Source organism: Schistocerca serialis, chromosome 3 (assembly GCF_023864345.2).
Source record: "Schistocerca serialis cubense isolate TAMUIC-IGC-003099 chromosome 3, iqSchSeri2.2, whole genome shotgun sequence".
NCBI lineage: Eukaryota > Metazoa > Arthropoda > Insecta > Orthoptera > Acrididae > Schistocerca > Schistocerca serialis.
Genome location: NC_064640.1, coordinates 578,300,036 through 578,320,348, shown reverse-complemented (window position 1 = coordinate 578,320,348; position 20,313 = coordinate 578,300,036). Strand labels below are relative to the sequence as shown.

The following is a 20,313-nucleotide window of genomic DNA, read 5'->3' as shown; positions in this document are numbered from 1 at the left end:
AGCTAGGCTCAAATTTAATCAATGTGTTAAACAACATAAGCAATGTTATGCAGCATAGGCCGCTGACATACTCGACTTCAGTGAGCTAGTGTTCGTATAGCAGCTTGTGCTTTTTATTTTGTGACTTTGTTTATCATCATCATCCTCAGTGCCATCTAAAAGATACCAGAACTTGCTTTTGGTCTCTTTTTTTAAAATATTGTGTGTGTCACAGTTTTAGCAGTATATATTTATGCAGCTTGCAGCACCACAGTCAAGTAGACTGGGTGCACACTGTAGAGCAACCAGTTAGTACTCTCGGTTAATTATCTAACTGTGTGCCATGCACTTGACTTCAGTGTTCATACAGCAGCTCAAACTTTTCATTCTGAGACTTTTTCTATTAATACCACCTTCAGTGCCATCTAAAAACACCAGAGTTTGTTTTCAGTTTCTTGTTTATTGATTAAAGATGGATAGGTACTGTTCCTGTTGCATACAGGTGCCGGGGGAGTAGGTCACTGTCTGTAAAAAGCTGAAAGCTATGTTGGCCACAGCTGGCAGGCTTCAGGCTGCTGCTCTAGGCTGCAGTGGCATTGGGGCACCCGGGCTGAATTCTTTGGCATCTCTGGAGCCTATGGTGTCAACTAGAATTCATGATGCCACTGCACCTCCCAATTGGCCCATCCTCTCCAGTGAACAGTTTCCTGACAGTGGCTGGCGAACAATGTTGGGGTCGCGAACATCTGGGCCAAGGGTGAAAATGGGTACTGGCCACATGGCTGTCCCCTTATGTCAAAAAAGTTTGAAGTATTGCCTGCTGCAGAAAGTACATCTGAGCCAGCACAGCACGTCACACCTGTTGGGACTGGGGCTGATCTTCCTGAGAGGTCTGGTCGAGTTCAGAGAATTGGATTGTTTGTCATTGGGAGCTCCAATGCTAGATAGGTGATCAAACCCTTCAGGCAAATAGCAGACAGATTGGGAAAGAGGGCCATCACTCTTTGCATGCTGAGGGGGGTCTCGTGTGGAGGAGACTCTCCTGGCAGCGACTGAGCACGCTGGGTGCACCTGTTTGCAAATTGTGGCTCATGTATGTATGAATGATGCCTGCTACCTGTGTTCAGAGGCCATCCTTGGTTCCTACAGGCAACTGGCTGGTTTGGCAGAGTGGAAACAGAGCTATCAATTTGCAGCATCATTCCCAGAACTGAACACTCACTCTGGTTTGGAATAGAGTGGAAGGTCTAAACCAGAGACTCAGATGCTTCTGTGACAGTATCAGATGCAAATTTCTTGACCTCTGCTACCAGGTGGATTATTGTAGGGTACCCCCACAAAATATCAGATGTGTACTACACGCAGGAAGGTACTACATGCAGGAAGTGGCTACTTAGGTAGCAGAGTATGTATGGTGTCTACATGTGGGTTTTTCAAGTTAGAGAAGTCGCTCCACAGACCAGATAAGAGTCCAGACAGAGTAGCATTTGTCATAGACGATTGGAGAAAGAAAATGTTAAATACAGTATTAATTAACTACTGGAGCATCTAGGAAAGGTACCAGTGCTAATCTCAATTCTAAACTATAACAGTGCCTGCATACTAACTAGGACAGAAAGCTGGCTGAAATTTGAGGTAGTAGCAATGAAATTCTAAATTCTGATTGCAGTGTTTACCTCAGAGATAAGTTGGATGCAGGTGGTGGAGATGTGTTTATAGCAATAAAAAACATGATAATATCTAATGATATTGTTACAGATTCAGAATGAGAAATAATTTGGGCAAAGATAAGTGTTAAGGGTGGGTCAGACAGGGTCATGGGATCTTTATAAACCCCCTGCCTCAGTAGCAGTAGTGGCAGAACATTTGAGGTGAAACTTGGAGAATATTTTGAATAAATTTCTTGGTCATGTTATAGTTTTGGGTGGAGATTTTAACTTAACAGCTATAGAATGGCAGATTCAAGTGACTGAGATGCATAGTAGGGATGGAAGATCATATGAAATTGTTTAAAGTTCTTTACCTGACAGTTATCTTGAGCAGTTAACCAGAGAAACACCTCATGAAAATAGCTTCTTAGACCTACTGGTGACAAACACACCCGAACTTTTTGACTCCACACACCGTCAGGTGGCTTGTGAGTATGGATGTAGATGTAGACTCAGTTAGTGTAGGACAGCAAACCAGTGGCCATAAGGCAATTACAGAATCGCTGAATATGCTTGTAAATAGGAATACTGTACTCAGTGGTCACCACAACCACATGAACTATCCTAACACACTTCCTGAGAGACCTGAATTCTCAATTCATACCACAAACTAGTTATATAGTGCCCCTGTTCATTAGCCTCATTACTCACAGCATCTTACAGATTCCTACAATAATTCAAAATTGGTGTGCACCTGCACTGAAGGGATCATTGGCCAGCATCACCTTTGTTACATGTGTGTTGTCTGTTCTTTCAGATGTGTTGGTAGTGAGTTGTGTGAGCTGAGAATTTGGGTCTGATGGGAGGCATGCTGTCTGTGTGGTTGTAGCGACTACTGTCTCTGAATAGGCATAGTGGATAGCACATCTTCCTGATAAACAGGAGACCTGCATTCAAATCCTGGTCCAGCACAAATTTTCAACCTGCTACACTGATACAAATCAACACCCACTGGCAGCTGATGTCTTTTAATTCCATTGTGTTTCAATTCATAGTGGCTGCAGGATCAAAATGGTGTCTGTTCTTTTGGGCATGAAAGACAGACATCACATGTACACTGAGTGATCAGAAGTAACCGGACACTTGGCTGAAAATGAATTAAGAGTTTGTGGTGCCCTCCATCAGTAATTCTGGAATTCAATATGGTGTTGGGTATTGGCCTACCATTAGCCTTCATGATAGCTTCCACTCTCGCAGGCATATGTTCAGTCAGGTGCTGGACGGTTTCTTGGGGAATGTCACTCCATTTTTCATGGAGTGCAGCACTGAGGAGAGGTATTGATGTCAGTCGGTGAGGCCTGACATGAAGTTGGCGTTCCAAAACATCCCAAAGGTGTTCTTCAGGATTCAGGTCAGGACTCTGTGCAGGCCAGTCCATTATACAGATGTTATTGTCATCCAACCACTCTGCCACAGGCTGTGCATTATTAACAAGCACTCAGTTGTGTTGAAAGATGCAACTGCCATCCATGAATTTCTCTTGAACAGTGCAGAATGTCATTGTAGGAATGTGCTGTGATAGTACCATGCAAGAAAACAAGGGAGTGCAAGCCCCCTCCATGAAAAACACGACCACACCATAACACCACTGTTTCTGAATTTTACCATTGGCGCTACACATGCTGGCAAATGACGTTCACCGAGCACTCGCCATACCCACACCCTGCTATAGGATCACCACATTGTGTACCATTATTCGTCACTTCACACAACATTTTTCCACTGTTCAATCGTCCAATGTTTACTCTCTTTACACCAAGCAAGGCATTGAGTGGCATTTACCAGTGTGATGCGTGGCTTATGAGCAGCCGCTTGACCATGAAATCCAAGTTTTCTCACCTCCTGCCTAACTGTTATAGTACTTGCAATGGATCCTGATGCAGTTTGGAATTCCTGTGTGATAGTCTGTATAGATGTCTGCTAATTACACATTATGACCCTCCTCAACTGTCGGCGGTCTCTGTTAGTCAACAGATGAGGTCAGCCTGTATGCTTTTGTGCTTTACGTGTCCCTTCATGTTTCCACTTCATTATCACATCAGAAACAGTTGACCTAAGGATGTTTATGAGTGTGGAAATCTCACGTACAGACATATGACACAAGTGACATGCAATCACTGGAAGTAGGTGGCAGCACAATGCACCTAATATGAAAAACGTATTTTTCTGGGGGTGTTCGGATACTTTGATCACATAGAGTATATTCTTTTTGTTGTTCAAATTGTATTTCATTGTAATTTCAGCACAACTCATCAAAGAAACTTTTTCCTATCTAAGTATCTCACAAGATTAAAATATGTCTGTCTTGTGTGCCAAATGAAATAGACATATGAAGTTTTTGGCACTTCCTGGTGGTGGTAGTCATTATGAAGTTTACTCTGTTTTGATAGATTCCTGAAGTTCCCAAGATCCCTTACAAAAGCCCTGAGAATCTTAAGTAAGACTATTTCCAACAGCTTCCAGTTGTTAGGGAAGTTATAAAATAAAGTTCTTTGTCCACTCATTTTTCAGTTTTCATAACAAACTGTGTCATTATCATCTTCTTCTTCTTCTTTTCTTCATCATCATCATCCTTTTCTTCTTCTTCTTCTTCTTCTACGGTTTCCAACTCCTTGTTGGGTCTGTTTGGGACATAAGCCTCTCCTGTCCTCCAACCATGTTTCTCTTTCCACTTTGTCCCAGTCTTCTCCCCTCTTCTTCCCACATCCTCTTACACTAACAATGCATCTCTTGGTCTTTCTGCAGGTCTCTTGCCTCCTATTGTCATTTCGTGAGTGTGTCTTAGTATCCTAACAACTCTCATTCTTTCAACATGTCCATACTATCTTAATGTTGTCTTTTCTGTGGTCTCTTTGCTTTGGCTTCTCCTTCACTGTTTCTCTCTGTCTCTCATTCCTTACTCTGTCCATTCTAGTAAGTCCTGTCATGCTTCTTTGAAAAAGTTTGTATCCTGGTCACCTGCCTTTTCTTCATTACCCATGTTTCTGATGCATGAGTGAGTATTGGAGCATAATATGCATGGTATAACATTTCCTTGCTTTTTAGTGGTACATCCTTGCCCCACACCAGTCTTCTTACGCTCTAGAAGAATCCATGTGCTCGCCTTCCCCTTATACTACTCTCGTCATAATTCCTGCCACTGTCTTCTGTTACACTTCCCACATACTTGAAACTTTCAGCTTCTTTAGCACTTTCCGTCTCATACTTATGTCCATTGCTACTGTCTTCTTATTCCTGTCACTTTACAATTCTTCTCATTAAATTTCGACCTATACTGCATCTCATATATTTAGCCTGTCGTGTGTCTCTCTTACTCCAGTTCCTCACACGATTAAATGATCAACAAACACCATTGCTTTCACATTTTCTTCTACTAATCATGCTGCCACTGCTGTCATTATCTCCTCCAAAACAGTGATGACAAGTAGTTGGGATAGTGCACTCCCTTGCTTCAGCCCATGTTTCTGCAGTAATCAGTCTGTCTCCTCTCCTCCTGCATTTACATAACTCTCACTTCCTTGGTACATTTCCTTTGTTCTCCTTATAGTCAGCCTTCAAATTCCCCTTTTATGAAGGGGTTCCCAGATCTTGTTTCTCTTCATGGCGTCATAATCCTCCTTATTGTACAGGAACACCTTTAGTCTCTTGGAGCTGCCTTACTCTAAAAATTATATCCACTGTTGATCTTCTTGGTCTAAACCCATTTTGTTCCTCTCTGTCCTCCTCCAACTATCTTCCATACTCTCTTTTCCAGGCTCTTCTCAAATACCTTGGCAGCTTGACACATCTAAGTAATTCCCATGTAATTTTGATGTAATTTCCTGTAACCTTTCTTACAGATTAGTTGTAAGATTTTCTTTTTCCAGTCTTCAGGTGTCCTCCTTTCTTCCTCTACTGTTCTCATGACCCATAGAGCCACTGCACTCTAGCAGTGCCAGCTGCTCTCACCACATCGACATTTTCTTCATCCAGTGTAGGTGTTTTCCCTCCTTTTATGACCTTATCACTTTCACTACTTCAGTCCAGTTTAGGCCCATCTCGACATCTATATACCTCCTCATGTATATTTACATTGTGTTTTAGTAAATTTTCAGATCATTCCTTCCATGTTGCCTTCATTTTCTGTACATTATCAACTTTCTTTGCTTCTCTGTTGATCAACCTACATATTCCATAATGCGTTTCTTCTTAGTCTTAACCATTACATAGAGAACTCTCTTATTTATCTCACCATCCTCTCCTGTCATTTTTGTCCACTCTGCCATCCATATCCAATTCTCCTCTGGTACCACTCTCTTAGCCACATTCTTCTCAGTGTATTCCTGTTTTTCTTCCTCTGTTCTCTGTTGAAACTATATATGGAATGCATTTTTTCTATGCAATTTCCTTCCTCACTATGGGGTTGGTGCAGAAGTTCATAGAGTTTTTCCATAAGTTTAATAAACACAATAGATACACATAACAGAAGCTTTAATCACTAATAACACATTCTCCTTCATTATTTACAACAATCTGCCAACACTGCGGTAGCTTTTCAATTCCATGACTGTAGAAATAATGTCGTTTCGAAGCAAAGAACTCATCAAGCGAAGTTTGGAGAGCATTTTCATTTGGATAGGAAGTTCCTTGAAGGTGGTTCAATAGAATGTGGAAAAGGTGAAAATCTGAGGATGCAAAATCAGGTGAATAAATGGGTTACAAAAGTGATTCCCAACCCAACTCCTGCATAGCATTTTTTGTCATTCTACCAGAATGTGAGCAGTCATTGTGTAATGTAATGTGTTTCATTCATCTCATAATGTGCACAATTTCAGAACATGTGTCTGATGTACAGGAGACATGTCAAGGTTACAGTTTGCTTATTTAAAATTTTTTCACACTTACAATAATACTTTGTGGAGTGTCTACTTATTTGAAATTTGTCAGACTTACAGTATTTACATCTACTATAACTATCATAAATTTTTATTACATTTTAGGGATCCAGCTCAAAGTATCACTTCGTACTTCATGAAATCTTTCACAGAGTAGTAGCATCGTTTAGTTAGAAAATCATGTAACTTGCATTTTAAAATATTTATCTTCATATTCATTATGTCACACCCTTTTATTGTTTTGTGAATTTTCATTGCTATATACTGAGGAGTCTGAGCATGCAGTTTTAAGTGATGAGAGGTGAGCATAAAGTTCTATTTATGTCTTGTGTCATATGAGTGTTCAAAATGATTATGTTCAAGTAGCATCACTTCATGCATTCTTCTGATTGTTGTTCTGGGATTGCATCTGCAATATGTCTCAGTTGTTGACAATAACTGTCACCGGGAATAAATTTGTAGTAAACCACACTGTCACTGTTTCACCAGGTGCATAACATTATCTGTGTGCACACGTATTTGTATGGGGAGTTGCAGCTTTATTTGGACTGAGCCATTCCTTTCTTTTCCTTATGTTAATATCAAGGCACCATTTCCCGTCACCAGTAACAATAAAGGATAGTTCTTCTTGAACAGTGAGAATCAATAATGTCAAAATCATCCTCCTTAAAACAAGAAAACAGTTTTCTTGCTGTGTTCTGTCCAATGGCATTATTTTCATACATAGTGCAAATTTTCTGGTTGCTTCCACTGCTGTCACCCTCTGTTGAATTCAAACAGAAGAATATGTCAGAAATGTTCAGATCTCTCCACTTGGCACTTCATTTTCTAGGACCCACAGCTCCGCTCCCTATCTCCAAATGACAAAATGAAAGTAACTACAAATAAAAAGAGACAGTTGATAACTAAACCCATAGTAACTGGACTATCAACATGCACAACAAAAACACTATAAACTTTTGCACCAACCTTGTATATCAGTTCACCTGCATGTTTCTGTCAGTCTTTTTTATCACTGGTTCTTCTGCACGCTTTTTCTGCTGCTTCCACTGTTGTTGTTTCAAATTTTTCTTATTACTCCTCCAGTGTTGTTATGGTCTTCAGTCTGAAGAGTGGTTTGATGCAGCTCTCGATGATACTCTATCTTGTGCAAGCCTCTTCATCTCCCAACAACTTCTGCAACCTATATCCATCTGAATTTGCTTACTGTGTTCATCACTTGTTCTCCCTCTATGATTTTACCCCCCACACTTCCATCCAGTACTAAACTGGTGATCGCTTGATGTCTCAGAATGTGTCCTACCAACTGATCCCTCCCTCCTAGTCAAGTTGGGCGACAAGTTTCATTTCATCTCCTCAGCTAACTTCATTTCATCCCTTGGTAAGCTGCTCTTTACTATTTCTGAAATTATTTTTTGGCATTTCTTGTCTTTCAATGTCCACATTCTTGTCCTTCTTTTCTGCCTTCCTGCCCTCTTTTTCACTTGAATCCCTCTAACCGTCACTACTAGGACAGTGATAGCTGTCTAGGGCTTTGGAAGGTAAATAATTCCATATTTGTGTTCTATTTGTGTCCTGCTCACATATTATGAAGTCTACCATAGATTTATTTGCCAAATCATGTTTGTGCCATGTTACTTTATGACTTCCCTTTTTCTTAAACCTGATGTTGCAACTGCAAGTCCATTCCTTTTACAAAACTGTATCAATTGTCATCCTTCCTTGTTTATTCTTTATCATCCTTCAACTCCTAAATTTTGTAATATCTTCCTCTTTCCTTGCACACTTGTGTATTTATGTCTCCTATTATCATGATCTTCTGTCCAGTTAGTTATCCCTGCATTTCTTCTTCAAATTTGTCATCATCTGTAGCAAAACATCCAACATGTGGCACATATACCAGATGGTTATAATTATAGTGCAGCTACTTACAGCAGTTCAGTGTGGGCTGTAATTATTGTATGGCAGTGGAACTTGTTAGATATGCTACTGCATTAATGCAGGACTGATTTACCCTGGACGACAAATTAGTTCCAACTTTGGTGACCAACTGGAGAGCTGGCACTGTGAATGAAAGAAAGACACACAGAACTGTCAAAATTGGAACTAATTTTTTCCCACCGTAAATCAGATCAGCGTTAATCCATTAGCATACCTACCAAGTTTTACTGCCACACAATAGTTACAGCTCACTCTGGACCTCCATAAGTAGCAGCACTTTAATTACAACCGCCTGGTACTTGTAGGATTTCCACCTCCTTCCCTTTCACTTTCATTTTGACTGGCATCATCCTGTCACTCGTTCCCTTTACCTCCTCTTTCAGCCCTCCTCCCATAATCACTGCCACTGCATGTCTTTCTTCTTCCTCATTCCCATTCCGGTATACACTCAGCTTCCTGCATCGTCTATCCTTCAACCTAGTTTTTGACAATCCTAAAATATCCAGTCTCCTTGTATTTAGTGAATCCTCCACTTCTTCCACCTTCCCTGCTAGCGTATGTTTGAAAGCATGTATTTTATCCACTGCCAGCATGCTGGGCCTATCATAGCTGGATTTTCTATCAGAGTTTTCTCTCCAGCCTTTTTCGTCTGTAGGAGGTATTTCAATTTGATCTCTCAGGCTTTTGCAGTGTGACTGATTAATAGTAAGCTTCTGGGTATTCAACAAAGTTGCTTCCATTTTCTGCACAATATGTCAATGACCGACCCAGCTATGTTCCTCAGGTGCTGTGAGTTTTGCTATTTTGTGTACTTGCTACCTGGACTCTCACCAGACTGTGCGCTACTGTTGGTCTCACACCACTATTGATAGCTGAGTTTGATTCCAGACATCCACTGCTCCCTTTGAAGCTCTATCCATTGTAATATGAAGTTGAAGATGGAAATTGAAAAAGTTGGGTCAACTGCCTTTACTTTATGTGTTAGTTAAGAGAAGACCAGATGGATCTCTGGGTCACAGTGTATATAGAAAATCTACACACTCTGACATCTGTTTTGTGCATTGAGCCATCACCATCCATCACAAAGAAATATGGTGCTAAAGACTCTAGTACATAGATCTTGAACACTTTCAAAGAAGGAGAGACTCACTGGAGGGTTAAAACACCTGTGACAGGTGTTCTGAAGGTATGGGTACTGAATGGATGATGCAGTCAAAATCAGGTATGCCTGAGAAAGAGGTTGAGATTGGGACTGGGTAAGAAAAGCCAAAAATGATTATCCGGAAAGATCAGTTGATAACTATGGAAACATTCCTTCAACTAAGATAAAAAGTATTCTTAATTAAGTATAATCAAGGTCTCCAAAAGCCAGTTGTGTACGCATTCCATGCAACTGTGGCATATCTTACGTTGGGCAGACTATCAGAACTGCCAAGGAGACATGCAAGGAACATCAGCAATGTACCTGACTAAACAACCAAGTAAATCAGCTGTCACCAAGCACTGTCTGAAATATAATCATTAAATGAAGTAAGATGAGACCAGTATTGTGATGTAAACAGTAAGTTTCTGTGACAGCATAATGAAGGCATCTATTGAAATAAGGATGTCAGAAAACCTAATAAACAGGGACATAGGTGTCAATTTAAATAATGCTTAGGGTCTGGCACTCAATTTATCGAAATCTCATCAACCATCACTTTCATCAGAATTGGAAAACACTGAGGGAATTTGTTTCACAGAGTATCAGTGAATGCTCTGTGAAACAAAAGAGCATCAAAAGGCACAGTTGATGACAGGAATCAAACTTGATCATAAATAGCAGGGTGAGACCAATAGTAGTTCCCAGTCAGTGAATACACGTAATAGGAAAACTTGCAGCACCTGAAGAAAACTGGGCCGGATTTTGAAATATTGTGCAGGAAATGTAAATAACAACTTGGCTGAACATTCAGCAGCTCACTATTATGTATTTTAATTTCCCTCCTACCTACAGCCAGGAGCTACTGAAGTATTCCCCAGTCCATCACCTGGGAATGCCCCCTCTGGATTTAAGGCTCACTCAAGAGAATAAACTTATGTCACTGTATTACTTAACAGTTTAATTCTCTTGTGCCTTTTATAACCATTCTGAAGTCTGACATTTGTAGAGTATTTAAGAGAGTGTTTATGGCTTGTCAGCATTAATCTGAAGCATTGTGATGATGTGAAAATCTGAACTTCAAACGATTTGTCACCATCAAGGTCATATGAATTTATCAATTTGTACAGGAAAGAGAGAGATTCTAATGATTTATCTGATAGCTTTATAGTTAACTTAACTGACATGTTTCATGGATCACAATTTGAACCCCAGTGACATAGCCGTAAACTAAATGGAAAAAAAAATCAGATAACCATAATGCTTTCTGTACCTGTTCCAAGAACCATGTACTTCTACTGAAAGGCAGTTATGTTGGAAGTATAAATAAATGTGTTATTCATCCTTATCAGTCTTATTTTATGTGATTTATTATTAGTACATATCTACACAAATTGCCATATATTTTTGTTTTAATCTGCAAAACAATGCTCATTGGATTTTAAAATTTATGTCAAAAATGCTGAGCTCTTGAAATTTTAACAAAACTAATTTCCGTACACAGGCACAATTTTTCGGCTTAAGGGATGTATTCTAACGATGTCATTTTTGGACTGTAATGGTGCACTTATACCATATTCATATGAAGCATGGCGCGACGAGAATAAAGATGGGCGAGAAAAAATAAGTAAGTAAAACAACTAAATATTAGTTCTGTAATGTTGTGTAAAATTTTGTGTGTGTTCTGGAAAGTAAAATGTTTGCTGTAACAACATGCACATGTGCATGCATCTGCCCATGTGCTTGGGTGTGTAGAACATGTGCTCGCGCATGTGCTCTCTCTCTCTCTCTCTCTCTCTCTCTCTCTCTCTCTCTCTCTCACGCACACACACATTCTTAATATAGAAATTGGATGAGATATCACTGATGTGAACTTACCTGCTGATGTCTGTTAAGAAGCTGTTTAATTACATTAACACACATTATGCATGAACTGTGGTTCAGGATCAGATGCAGTTCATACCTGTTGATCAAAAAGTTGTCTGGCCACACCAGGCACCAGGTGGAGTATGTGATTTAAACAGATATCTGAATTCATACAGACTAATACTGTGCCTTATTTCTATACATGTAAACAGCCGTGAAGCATCCATTCCTTTACGTAAATGTTAGTGTAACGTTACTTCAATTTGCTTGAAGTACTTACTGATACAGCATGTTGCAGAGTGGTTAATGGACCACCAGAAAGTTGTAGTCCCCTAAGGAAGTCACAGATTTAAAGTTACCTTTTGTAACAATAAGTGATAAAGGAAAACAAAGATGGCAATCTGGGATTAGATACAGGATTCCCCGTTGACACAGCCAGCAATGTGAGTGGTTCAAAGGTGAAAATTGTTCATTCTTAATAGTGTGAATGATTTATCTAAACTAAGTTCTTAAGTTCGTTAACAAAGTTTGATTTGTAAAGGCTGTTGGGAAAGGTATGTTCTGTATTTTGTGTGTCATCCAGTTTATTGAGTTTTTATTGCAGCCTTTGTTTCGAAATCTGAAAAATGAAAATTATTTCAACCTCTTCATTTGTTTTGAAATATTTATTTAGAATTATAAAATATACACTGGTTTTCCATATTGATTTCTGCCTTGTTTGGTATAGTTGATATTTTTATACAATTTGTTGTCTGCAACTATTAAACAACGCTCTGTTTATATACATTTACATATACATATACTCTTTAAACCACTATGAAGTACATGCCAGAAAATATTTTCTATTGTATCATGTTTCAGAGTTTCTAATCATTCCATTCCCATATGGAGCGCAGGAAGAATGAGTGCACAAATCTCTTTATGCACAGTGGAATTAGTGTAATCTTATTCTATGGGAGCAATACATTGGGGAATGTTTGCAGATTACTACATCTGTCAGTTAATATTGGTTCTTGAAATTTAATAAGTAGGCATTTGTGGGATAGTTGGCATCTGTCTTCAGTCTTTGTCCAATTTAAGTAATTCCATGTGTGACTCATTGATATTTTAGTCATAGCATACTATATTTTTTGTTTTGTGAACTGTGATATTTTACACTTCCAAATATTTAAAGTACCGCTTTGAAACCTTACCTTTTTTTTGTGTGCTGCATGTGGATATTATTTAGGTCTGAGATTCTGTTCACATAAAGCTTGCTGACACACAAACCATTATTAGTTTCTGATGACAAATGGTATTAAATATCACATGTAATACACAAGGCATAAGGAGCCATATGTTCTACTAATGTATATAGGAAATTGCTGACTAACTGAAATTAACAGCTTGTTGAAAATGATTACCATAACCTCAACTTTACATATTTGTTTGTTTTGAATGCATGTGGCTTATTGTATAGCTCATAGAGAGACTGAAATACAGTTAAAAGCACTTCTTTGACAAACAGTTGATAAAGTGAGGCCATTATAATCAGGCACTTGATAATGTGGTAGATCGATAGCCCAGCAAGCATCAGAAATTTTCCTGAATTTTTGAGTTGGCATGGTTGACAGTACAGCTGGATGCCTTCAAGAAACAGTAGAACTGTTTGGCATGGCACTTCATCAATAACAATTGTCTGCCTCACTAAGTGATTAATATATATAAAAAAGATGCAGTGACTTACCAAACAAGAAAGCACTGGTAGATAGACACAATAAAAAACACACACACAAATTTCAAGCTTTCGCAACCCAACGTTGCATCATCAGAAAAGAGGGAAGGAGAGGGAAAGACGAAAGGATGTGGGTTTTAAGGGAGAGGGTAAGGAGTCATTCCAATCCTGGGAGCGGAAAGACTTACCTTAGGGGGGAAAAAGGGACAGGTACACACTTACACGCGCACGTGCACACACACACACACACACACACACACACACACACACACACACACACACATATTCATCCACATATATACAGACACAGGCAGACATATGTAAAGGCAAAGAGGTTGGGCAGAGATGTCAGTCGAGGCGGAAGTACAGAGGCAAAGATGTTGTTGAATGACAAGTGATGTACGAGGGGCGGCAACTTGAAATTAGCGGAGGTTGAGGCCTGGTGGGTAACAGGAACAGAGGATATATTGAAGGGCAAGTTCCCATCTCTGGAGTTCTGATAGGTTGGTGTCAGTGGGAAGTATCCAGATAAACCGTACAGTGTAACACTGTGCCAAGATGTGCTGGCCGTGCACCAAGGCATGTTTAGCCACAGGGTGATCCTCATTAGCAACAAACACTGTCTGCCTGTGTCCATTCATACGAGTGGACAGTTTGTTGCTGGTCATTCCCACATAGAAGGCTTCACAGTGTAGGAAGGTCAGTTGGTAAATCACGTGGGTGCTTTGGCTTTGCCTTTGATCATGTACACCTTCCGGGTTACAGGACTGGAGTAGGTGGTGGTGGGAGGGTGCATGGGACGGGTTTTACACCGGGGGCAGTTACAAGGTTAGGAGCCAGATGGTAGGGAAGGTGGTTTAGGGAGTTCATAGGGATGAACCAAGAGGTTATGAAGGTTAGATGGATGGCAGAAAGACACTCTTGGTGGAGTGGGGAGAATTTCGTGAACTTTGGATCTCATTTCAGGGCAGGATTTGAGGAAATCGTATCCCTGCTGGAGAGCCACAGAGTCTGATCCAGTCCTGGAAAGTATCCTGTCACAAGTTGGGCACTTTTGGGGTTCTTCTGTGGGAGGTTCTGGGTTTGAGGGGATGAGGAAGTGGCTCTGGATATTTGCTTCTGTACTAGGTCGGGAGGGTAGTTGCGGGATGCAAAAGCTGTTTTCAGGTTGTTGGTGTAATGGTTCAGGGATTCTGGACTGTAGCAGATTCATTTGCCACAAAGACCTAAGCTGTAGGGAAGGGACCGTTTGATATGGAATGGGTGGCAGCTGTCATAATGGAGGTACTGTTGCTTATTGGTGGGTTTGATGTGGACGGATGTGTGAAGCTGGCCATTGGACAGATGGAGGTCAAAGTCGAGGAAAGTGACATGGGATTTGGAGTAGGACCAGGTGAATCTGATGGAACCAAATGAGTTGAGGTTGGAGAGGAAATTCTGGAGTTCTTCTTCACTGTGAGTCCAGATCATGAAGATGTCATCAATAAATCTGTACCAAACTTTGGGTTGGCAGGCCTGGGTAACCAAGAAGGCTTCCTCTAAGCGAGCCATAAATAGGTTTGTCGTACGAGGGAGCCATCCTGGTACCCATGGCTGTTCCCTTTAATTGTTGGTATGTCTGGCCTTCAAAAGTGGAGACGTTGTGAGTTAGGATGAAGCTGGCTAAGGTCATGAGGAAAGAGGTTTTAGGTACAGTGGCAGGTGATCGGCGTGAAAGGAAGTGCTCCATCGCAGTGAGGCCCTGGACGTGCGGGATATTTGTGTATAAGGAAGTGGCATCAATGGTTACGAGGATGGTTTCCAGAGGTAACAGATTGGGTAAGGATTCCAGGTGTTCAAGAAAGTGGTTGGTGTCTTTGGTGAACCTGCTAAGTGATTATATTCTCCCCAAGAAAATCCACATGTGTATTTGGAGCTTACAGGCACTCAACCAGGATAAGCCATTTGCATAGTTAGTCCTGGCGAAAACTGTGGCATAATCAGTTGAAGAAGCCAAGGTGGAAAGCAATGTAAATGATGATGAGTCAACAACTGATTGCTCTGAATTTGTATGAACGCTAAAATCTGCATCCAGTAATGAACTGAGCAAATTTTCAGCAGCAGAACTTGACAAATGGATTGACATTAACAGAAATTTAGTTATTGAAGAAGAGCTTACTAATGATGTGGTATTAAAAAGTGTTTTCAACCCCCAGGAGGTACCAGAAAACTGAGAATCATGAAGAAGAAATGTCTATGTCCCACATTTCTTGGGCTGAGGCTTCAGAAGCCTTAAAAACTTGTGAAATTCAATGAGAGTAGCCGACAATACACTGCTTCTGAAGTTATAAATCTGAACATTGTTGTTGTTGTGGTCTTCAGTCCAGAGACTGATTTGATGCAGCTCTCCATGCTACTCTATCCTGTGAAAGCTCCTTCCTTTCTGAGTAACTACTGAAACCTACATTCTTCTCAATCTGTTTAATGTATTCATGCCTTGGTCTCCCTCTACCGTTTTTACCCTCCACACTTCCCTCCAATTTTTGTCAACTGACTCTAAATAATTAAAGGTATGAGATCATTCACATGAGTACTAGAATACATTAAATTTTGGTTTTGTGATAAATAACACAGATCTAAAGGCTGTTAATTGAAATAGGTACTTATGGATTACAATTAGGAATAACTTCAGTAGGAACAGGGAGGGGGTGGGGTGGGGTGGGGGGGGGGGGAGGCAGGCAGACTGACTAAAGACTGCAATTAATTGGTAGAATTCTTAGATGATGCAATAGGTTTACTAAAAAAGGCTCACTACACTACACTTGTCTGTCCTCTTCTGGAACAATGCTGTGCATTGTGGGTTCCGTATCAGATATGATTGATGGAGGACACTGAAAAAGTTCAAAAGAGGCAGCTCATTTTGTATTATCTTGAAATAGGGGAGCGTGTGTCATGGATACGACTTACAAGTTGCAACAAAGGCATTTTTTGTTGGGGTGAGATCTTTTCATGAAATTTCATCACCAACTTTCTCCTCCCTTTGTGATGATATTTTGTTGGTGTTGACATAAATAGGGAGAAATGATCATCATAATAAAGTAAGTGCAACCAGAACCCACATGGAAAGATTTAAGTGTTCATTTTTCCCGTGATAGAGAAATAGTCTGAAGGTGATTTGATGAACCCTCTGTCAGACACTTAATTGTGAAATGTGGAGTAATCCTACAGCTAAAGAAACAGAATAATATTAATAATGCCCTTCTGATATACACATTCAGTGTCGTGGGAAGAAAACATTTTGTGCGATATTGTGTGTTTTTTTACCAATGGGCCTTTCCACCACCAGTGGTCATAAGTGTTTAGCAGAACACTACAACTTACCACCATAAGAATGCTGTCAACTTATTTAAATAAATGACCCATAATGAGTGGAAAAATATCATCACAGTTTCAACATCTTATTTCACACACTTTTTCTTACTCTAGGTAATTACAGAGTAAATGCATAATATTGTTTATGTGGCTTTTTTGTGAACTAAACACAATATTTGTTTGTTTACAGAAACACCTACAAAATCCTCATCTAACAATAGAATGTCTCCAACACTTGGTGGACAGCAGGACCAGTTTGGTGATCGTCAGTTTGTTGTGCTAACTTCAGAGAAGCAGGCCAGAGTTGTTGCACTTCCTTCTCATAATTGTGTTTATAGACAACAACTTGCTGAAACAGATTTTGTGGTTAAGGCTGAAATAATTTCACTGAAAGGTAAGGTACACAGAGTGAACATTCAACTTATAGCTGATTAAAGTAGCAATTTTAGGCACATGGCTTAATTCCTGCATCACATTAATGAAATGTTTTTGTTAAAAACTTTCTCCTACAGTAACAAGCCTAGAGTTTCATCAGTATTTAGTTTTGTCATTGTTGATTAATAAACTATTAATATAATGTGTTCATATTTGTATGTGCCTGTTTACCTCAAAATTTGGGAAAATTTGTGACTGGCATGGATTTGCAACTTTATGACTGTTTAAAGCATATGTTAACATAATAATGTGTACATATAATGTAAAGAGTAAACATAACAATTTGCCATACAGATGAGGCAATGAATCATCAATAAATACATAAACAAGACTGAAAACATTGACAAGCTTTTAGACAATGTCATTCTTAGGAGCTAACTAACCCAAAATGTGTGTGTGTGTGTGTTCGTTCATTTGTTTGGAGGAGGGGAGGTTATCCAGGTTTTTTGTGCTCAGCCACATGTTCTGCTATTGGTTGATCAACTGTGCTGTTGGGCACAGGTTCAGCTTGGGTTAACCCCATGGCGATGGCGGGGGGGGGGGGGGGGGGGGGGGCAGTTAGTTCGTGATACATCCATCATCATACAAGACTGTGCTAAAGTTACACTGTATTGTGCACATGATGGCTGCATTCATAGGTGGTACTGCCTCTGATGAGATAGGATATTATTTTTTTTATCATGCATTTGGAATGGGATATGCTAGCTGGGTGCATATGCCATGTTTTGCACCTCAGATTCCAACAAGGATATAAACCATGAGTAAAACTCAGGACAAGACAGAATTATTGCTCATATAAACATGATAACTATTGTCATTTGTTCTGTTTCCTGCTATTCCTTAGTTGCTTTAAAATATGCATTTCACTTCTTTCTATTTATGAAGCACTCTTAGTGGAGTGTAATCCATGTTTCTTTATATAAATATAACAAATGTATTATGTAGTAGTTACAGTATGTTACTATATTATATTTTGTCATGTTTTTCAGATTAGAAACAACTTTTGTAGCACAAATTTCATGAGGTTAAATTATTTTTGATGTTTCTTATGATTTCCAGTGTTGTGTTATTATTGACCTTGGGGATTTTCTTCCCCTGGAATTTTTATCTTGTGCTTCGAATGACTAATGGATGGTTTCCCTGTGCTCCATGTGTTTATGAAACAAGGGACCGATGACCTCTGCAGTTTGGTCCCTTTAATCCTCAAACCAACCAACCAACCAACCAGTGTTGTTAGTCCATATGTGTGGTTCTGGAGCTGCATTCATTCAGTCCCCATGCTCCGGCTGACCAATTTCTGGCATTTTTCCACCCACATTTATTACAACACATCACTTGCACGTGAATGTATCAATCCTTGTGGGAGCGCTAGCGGCTATTCTTTTTTTTTTTTTCTTTTCTTTTTTTTTTTTTTTTTTTTTGTGTGTGTGTGTGTGTGTGTGTGTGTGTGTGTGTGTGTGTGTGTGTGTATAGAGTTCTGTTTGTTATTGTTTTAGTGGTTAATGTGGTCAGTGAGTTATTGTTTCTATTGATTTGGTCATTAAATACTTTCTTTTTCATTGCAAGAGCTCTCTGTGTGTGAAAGTTGTCTTGAAATGTCAGGAGATTTTTGTTGAAATTGTTCACTCTAATAATTTTCATGTTATGTTCCATGTTGGATGGTTGATGTCTGTTTCATTGGGTGTTCTGCAAAGGTAGAATGGTTATTTTCATTCTTACTGCATCTTATACATTCTTTATACCTAGTTCTGAAATTCCTGCCTGTCATCCCAACCCAACAGTGGTGATCAACATAACACAAAAAATTGATCACATCAGAGCAAGAACACTGCAGTATATGTGGAACAAACATAAATGAAAAATCAGAACACTCAGTGACAAAAATAACCAGAAAGCAAAACACAACAAAGTACAACACACTCACAACCACAGATTTCATCCAAAACTAATAAACCTTGCAGATACTGAATTAAAAGAGAGAGAAATGCAGCTATTAGAGAAAGGGCTCAAACACATCATCAGTACAAAAAATAGATAACAACTACATAGAAAACCTGGTTGTAGAAACTGAAAGCATCCTGACAGAGGAAAAGAAATGGAAAAACAACATTGTAAATATTGGGCTAATACTGGAACTAGTGAATAAATAAACAAACAGCATAATCACCATGTCAAAGAAAAAGCAAAACAGAAAAATTCAAACAGAAAACATCTTCATTAAGAAATTAAAAGAAATATTACAATCTAACAAGAACTGATAATAAAGAACAACATATAGGGGAAAAACTAAAGATTTCATATCCTGTAACAGTAACACAACACTGAAATCTGATCCAGCAGCATGTTTTACATGAAAAACAACCTCCAAGACAACAAACACCTACTCACAGAGAAACAAAAACAAGAGATCACACAGGAGAACTCAAAAGCACCAACACTCAGAAGCCAACTGAAGGTTCACAAACCCCTTATTCCATTGAGGACTAACATTAATTTCATGCATGCAACATCATACCAACGAGGCAAAACATATGAACAAAATCATAATGAAACATTATGAAATGAAGAACAGCAAAAGAATGAAAAACACAAATGAACTTACAACACAAAAGACTTACACATTCTACAAACAGCATTACTCATCTTTTTTTGACCTAGAGAACATGTACACCTCAATACCCACTGCAGACACAATAAAACAAATTGAAGAAAACATACTGACATACAACAAACTACTTTCAGACAATACTAATGAAATAACCAAAACCATCAAAGCAATGACATCCCAAAATTACTTTCAGTTTGAAAAGAAATTTTACTTATAAAAAGATGGGCTTCCAATGGGATCTCCAATGTCTGGAACATAGGCAAACATATTCATCAACCACATAGAAAACACAATCTTTGATACAGTCATCATAGAGAGAGGATACAAAATTGTTTACTTGTACAGATATGTGGAGTAAAGAGAGACAGCAGTAAGCACACATTTGATATTTGCAGAAAGACAACAGCCACAGGTACAATTATACATGCTTCATCATCCAACCACAAAATCAAAAATTAACAGCTCTACGACACATATTCCACAGACTAAATAATATACCACTCAGTAAAGAAAACTATGAAAAAGCATCACAAACAATAAAACCCACCACCACAAACAATGGTTACAACACCCATACAGTACAGACTTGGACAAAAAATCAAAATGCAGCTAAAGAAAACTGAAAACTAGCAGAGAACTCAAGCGCCAAAGAATCCCACAGAAACTTCAGCATGCATGCAAACACGAAACAGTAA

General features: G+C 39.3%; 1 protein-coding gene across 4 annotated transcripts in view; it reads left to right on the top strand.

Moving 5' to 3' along the window:
• LOC126470469 (syntaxin-binding protein 5) overlaps nt 1–20,313 on the top strand; it is a 1,027,167-nt gene that overhangs the window by 882,730 nt on the left and 124,124 nt on the right. For all 4 annotated transcript variants that reach the window (XR_007586213.1, XM_050098331.1, XM_050098330.1 and 1 more), the window contains exons 17-18: nt 11,149–11,271; nt 16,766–16,969. Coding sequence is in view for 3 of the 4 variants with exons in the window: in XM_050098331.1 (XP_049954288.1) it covers nt 11,149–11,271; nt 16,766–16,969 (327 nt within the window). In the remaining variant the exon portion in view is untranslated. The remainder of the gene's footprint in view (nt 1–11,148; nt 11,272–16,765; nt 16,970–20,313) is intronic.